The 5,810-nt window shown below is 45.4% G+C and overlaps 1 protein-coding gene across 1 annotated transcript; it reads right to left on the reverse strand.

Moving 5' to 3' along the window:
• Positions 1-2,794: 2,794 nt before the first annotated feature.
• Positions 2,795-5,117, reverse strand: LOC125540547 (cytochrome P450 709B1-like). The gene is made up of 4 exons (XM_048704164.1): positions 4,837-5,117; positions 4,289-4,512; positions 3,766-4,019; positions 2,795-3,651 (listed from the first exon to the last, which is right to left on the reverse strand). The coding sequence occupies exons 1-4, from the start codon at positions 5,111-5,113 to the stop codon at positions 2,850-2,852; spliced, it is 1,557 nt and encodes a 518-aa protein (XP_048560121.1). The 5' UTR covers positions 5,114-5,117; the 3' UTR covers positions 2,795-2,849.
• Positions 5,118-5,810: the final 693 nt, after the last annotated feature.

Here is a 5,810-nt window from a genome sequence, read left to right on the forward strand (position 1 = left end):
ATGTGCGTTCAGTGGGAGGGGACATTCCCGTCGACTACAAATACATCTATGACGACTTCGTCAATCTTAAAATGATGTGTCGGTTCAGTCTGTCGAAAGTGCTTATAAGGGTAGAGTGTGCGTGTGTGCATTCATAGAGGTGAGGTAAGTGCGTACGTATGAGCAGTCTGCATCTGTACTATGTTAAAAAAATACCTGATTTGTTTTTTTTTCAAGAGAGATGTTGCATGTCGTTTTGGTCACATACTGCACCGGTACTTTCACGTAATCATGTCGCATCAAAAAACCGTTCGTAGCCAAATCTAGATAAGTGTCACGTAGGAATCAAAAGAATTTACATCGAATGTCAAATAGTCAAGTAAAAAATTTTATGTGAACCAACTTATGGTTGGATGGTTAGATGGATTGTGGTATTCTTAGCCCATCAAGATTCAAGTCCTGCTGCTCGCATTTATTCCTGAATTTATTTCAGTATTTCTGACGATGCGCATTCAGTGGGAGAAGACGTTTCCGTCGATGACAAAGTGCCTACGGTGACTTCATAAATTTCAAGATGATATGTCGGCTTAGTCGGCAGGTGCTCATATGGATAGGGTGTGCGTGTGTGCGTTCATAGGGATGAGTGTATGCGCGTGTATATGAGCGCTTGCATCTGTACTGTGTTAAAAAATATAAAACTTTATAGGGTTAAATAGGAAAACCCACGTTAGGAAGGTGTCAAATAAACGGTTCACTATCCCGTTGATGGTGAATTCTAGTCCGCATATAGGTTGAGGGGTAGGGACCAAACGTGCACCCCTACATGGTACTGGACAAATTTTGCGCATTCCACTGGTTGTAGAACCTTCCATCGATCCTTTTTTTTTTCGTGCTTTCTTCTGTCGGTTTTGAAATTGATGAAGAAAATTGTGAAGTATTTTCAAAACATCGAAATTTATTAAACATTGACATTCCTTCAGATTGAGTATTTATATAATGCAGAACGAACTTTTTGTAGTATACCATGCACATTTTCTTAATACGCGATGAACATTATTGTAAGACAAAATAAACTTTGTATGCTACAAGGATAAAAATATAAAAATAAAGAAGGAAAAGAAATAAAAATAAATAAAAACATAAACAGAAAAAATAAAAAATAAACAGAAAAAGAAGAAACAGTGAACCGACCGTTAGCCGGCCCAAACTGGGGCCTCGGCAGGCCGCGAATCAGCGAAACCACGCCTTTTGACGCTCACAAGCATCAAATAGGAATCACCACCTGTAAAACGGGACTCTTCTTTAACAATCTTATATTTACTAATCGAAGGCACCATACGGGCCTCCATGTTAATCTTAACACCTAATCTAATTGTCCGTCCGATCTCATGATTAATTAACTACAGCCATACGATGATGTCCCTCAAGGAGTCCTACCCTGATGTCCCACGTGCATGCCTCTTTATTACAAAAACGTTTTCCTCCCATACCCTTTCCTCCATCGATCATGCAACAATAGTAAAACAATATCTAGAGCCAACCTCTCCCCGATCCCCTTCCCCCCAATCTGCGATCCACCCCTAGCCATCGAGCCAACCTCTCCCTGATCCGCTTCCCCCCGATCTGCAATCCAGCCCCAGCCATGATGTGTTGGCAATATCAAGCCAACTTCTCCCCGATCCACTTCACTTGAATCTGCAATCCAGCCCCAACCATGATGTGTTCGCTGCAAACCATCGGGGTTGATGGGGGCTGAGTAGGAGATTCTTCTAATCTCTTCATCGATCATGCCCAGTCAAACCGCAATCCACGATGCGTGATATAGTGGAGGAGGAGGCGCATCCATGGCTCTTTGAATCGGATCGGACAGCTGCCATTGTTGGCCACGGTTGAAGACTGGAGCAAGTACGGAAAACTGATGACGCCACGGTTGTCAAAAGAACTATGGCGGACTCTTCTAGCTCCAGACCTCGATGCATCGGTGAAGAAACCACATGCACGCCCTCCTCCTATTACCAGTATCATGAATAGCCGCAGGTCCTTTAGGTGGAGGTCACTAGTTAAATATGAATGAAGGTTTTATCATACAGGAAGATAAGTGGGTCTGCAGTTTTTCAAAAGAAAATTAAGGAGATGCAGGCAAAGAAGGATGTGCCATGGCATGCTAATTAAGTACTAGAGCATGCAGGTCATCATGTCTGAAGCTGCCGGCCGGCCGGTGGCATCTGGTGTGGAGGACGGACACATCACATCACCCGGTGTTGAGTAGCTAGCAGCAATGTGTAATGGTAGCCAGCTTCATAGTTTTTGATGTTTGGGTTCTCCTTCTCTCTCATATATATGCAATGCTACAAGCAACTTTCAGTTTATAGGGAGTTTTCCTTCTTCTACCGTCTTGCACATTTATATATTTCTGTCGTTACAGGAATTCAGTTTCTATTGTTTTACCTTTTCCCCACGTTTTTTAGCAGAACCACCATCTATACTTTTACTGGAATTGTGACAGTTGGCGGTAAAACGTCTGAGCATTCCAGTGCATGAGTCATATCCGAGTTGATATACAGACGTGGGCATCCGAATGCACATATAGTTCAAGAACCTTACAATGATGGTGTGGGCCCTAGGTGGGCCCTATATGTCAGGTTCATGGCCCTACCCTTAGTAGGTGACCCCATCAGGTAACATGGTGATCTTCGAGCCAGTATAGACCAGTAAATATCAACTTTATTAAAGTGTAGAGGGAGGGTGTGGTATAATGAAAATAATGAAAACGTGAATTATTAGTCGCCAAGCACAGATTGAGTAGCATGTTCCGTGGTACAACCCACATTATGTGGCATCTTATTATTACCGATATACTAAGCACAAATCTACACATGCAAGCTTTTGAGGACCACTTGAAGCCCATATCTCGGTCGTATCGTGAATACATCCATGGGTGCATGGACATACTTTGGGGATAGTGAGACTGAGAACCTCTGCAGGATCATCGCGAGCACAACCTTGGCCTCGATCATGGTAAAGTTCTGCCCAATGCAAGCCCTAGGCCCCATAGAGAAAGGCAGAAATGCGTACGGGTGCTTTGCGGCCCTGCTCACCCCGTTCTTGAACCTCTGAGGCTTGAACTCTTCAGCGTCCTCACCCCAGAGCTCCTTGTCGCGGTGTATCATCTTGATCGGGGTCGATAGAATTGTGCCTTCCGGCACCCTAATGCCCCTGAGCTCAAGATTGCTGCCTGTTTTCCTCTGGATGTTGGTGACGGGGCCATATAGCCTGAGAGTTTCTAGAATGAACATCTCGACCAGCTTCATATTGTTGAGCATGTCGCCAGCAGGGATTTCTGTGCCACTCTCTCTCGTCACCTCCTCCCTAAGCTTCTCTTGCCACTCTGAGTGGGTGCTTAACAAGAACGTGGTCCAGGTGAGCAGCTGTGCAGTGGTCTCATGGCCAGCTAAGTAGAAGGTCTTGCACTCTTCTATGATCTCGTCCATGCTCATGAGTGGGTTTTGCACGTGCTCTGGCCCGCAAGTATTCAGGATTATCCCAAGCATGTCGTTCCCGTATCCCATGGTGTCCTTGCAGTTAAGGCGATTTTTGATGATGTTGACGAGTATGCTCCTCACCTCTTTGTTGAGCGTATGCATCTTTACGTTATTTTTCGTAGGAAGGTACCTGGTTAATTTCAGAAACATGAATATGCATTCATCAAACTGTTCTTTGTGAAATTGTATATTAATTGCCTGTTGATTTTGCACATGTTGCATGTGTCACATGCGAAGTATGTACCTGAATCCTGGGACGAGGTTCCAAACATTGAATAAACTAGAGAAGGCAAGAAATTGGAGCTCTTTCTGCGCCAGATAGACTTGCTTGGCCTCTTTGTGGTTTCTCCCAAATGCCACGCGTGAGATCACGTTGGCCGCAACCTCCTCGAACTGGCAACTAATATCGACTTCCACATGGCCACTACTCTTCTCCAACTTTGCTTCCCAGTCCGACAGCATCAACCCAACACAATCAGACACCGTTACTGCCAACATCTATGGAGCCAAGCAATGAGTCAGAAAAGTCCCGTACGGAAGTAATACTTCCTCCGTTCCTAAATAGGTGATGTTTATTTTTTATTTTTTTATATGGTCTCCATTAGGTGACTTGATTCGGTCACGCGCTAATATTTTAGATTAACATGTTAGAAAAGAATTATTAACGGATTTGCATCTATACCAGTATAATAGAATTTGTATCTCACAAATTCTAATAGTTTTTTTATTAATGGAATTGCTAGTTTGCTAAAAAAAGTATTATACACCTTTAGCTTGTCGACACTGAAGACTGGGTGGACGACCTTGCGGTGGCGCTTCCACTCGTCGCCGTCGATGAGGATGAGCCCTTTGCCGAGCAAGCAGGCAAAGTGGTGGTTGATGGGATTCTTTGGGAACAGCCCCGAGCGGTCAGAGAGCACCTGCTTCACCATGTCCACGTCCCCCATGAACAATTCCGGCCTCTTCCCGAGCCACGAGACGAACGTACGTCCTGCATGCGCGCACACTCCATCATCACGTACGTATGAACTACCTCCGTCCTAGTTTATTAGTCTCCTTAATACTTTGTGCCAAAATTTCACCATGTTTAATTAATAAAATGTGAATACATGTCAGAAAAAAGTATCCTCGAAAATAATGTTCAAATACGAATCCAACGATATAATTTTTTGTGATGTCCACTAATTTTTGATCAGTTATAATTCTGATTAATTAAATTTTGGCATAAAATACAAAGAGGATCACAGGACGGAGGTAGTACGATGAGAAGAAAGCGCCCGTGCAAATGGTCCAAGAAATTAAGGCGTGGACGTACCGTAGAGGGCCATCCATTTGCGAAAGTGGGGCTGCACCAGGGCGCCGTAGTCATGGCAGCCGACGTCGAGCACGAGGCCTGCGCTCTCCACGAGGAGCCGCTTCATCTCGACGATGTTGCCGACCAGGAACCGGTAGTCCGGCCCGCGCACGCCCTGCGCCCGGAACGCCCTTGTTATGGCGAGGGGTGACCACAAGAACCGTGACAACGCGCTGATGATGGCCCACGACGTGGCCAAAGACGCCGCCACCGCCACCCAGATCATGGCCACGCCCATGGTGTCTTTGTTCCTGGTGGGAGACTCGATGTAGCCAAAGAGGTGGTATTTATACACCAATTTTGGCCAGCGACGGTGAAGGTCTTCTCTCGTGGAATGGTTATGGGGGTAGCCACACCCACGCACGATTTGGGTCCTTGTGTACGGATTTCTGTGACGTGAGTCACTGTGTTTGATTAAAATCGAAGGTGGCTCGGCAAACCGTGGACAAGGTTCTTTTTTTTCCTCAAAAAGAATTCAGATCTATTATCAAATGAGCTTCATCGGTAGTACAAAGCACCTCAAACATAATAAAAACTACATCGAGATTCTGAGACCACCAAACGATCACTACCGTCGCCAGAACGAACCGCCGGCGTGCCATTGTCGCCGCTCCACTAGATTAGTCAGCTTGATCTTGCCGATGAATGCAGGGGTAGTCTTCATGCACGTGCCCCTATGGACCATTGCCTTAAAGCCACGCTCATCGCAGTTGAACCCTTGAATAAATATAAAGAACCTATCCAAATCTCACCACATGATAAGAAACTCTAACCTCGCTGCCACAAGGAGACGGCAGGAACCTACGCCGAGCTCCGTTGACTACGTGCGTATCGACAAACTCGAAGAGGATCGAAGCTCAAAATACAAAGTCAAAAAAGAAGCGCCACCATCCGTCCGAGCGCCACACCCGCATGGACTAAAAGACCCTAATCTA

This window comes from Triticum urartu, chromosome 2 (genome assembly GCF_003073215.2).
Source record: "Triticum urartu cultivar G1812 chromosome 2, Tu2.1, whole genome shotgun sequence".
NCBI classification, from domain to species: Eukaryota; Viridiplantae; Streptophyta; class Magnoliopsida; order Poales; family Poaceae; genus Triticum; species Triticum urartu.

Excerpts from the sequence above, each read along its gene's own strand:
- LOC125540547 (XM_048704164.1), bottom strand. The coding sequence starts at position 5,113 with ATGGGCGTGGCCATGATCTGGGTGGCGGTGGCGGCGTCTTTGGCCACG. Across the intron at positions 4,513-4,836 it reads CAAATGGATGGCCCTCTACG|GACGTACGTTCGTCTCGTGG; the intron begins GTACGTCCACGC and ends GCGCGCATGCAG. Across the intron at positions 4,020-4,288 it reads TCAGTGTCGACAAGCTAAAG|ATGTTGGCAGTAACGGTGTC; the intron begins GTGTATAATACT and ends TTGGCTCCATAG.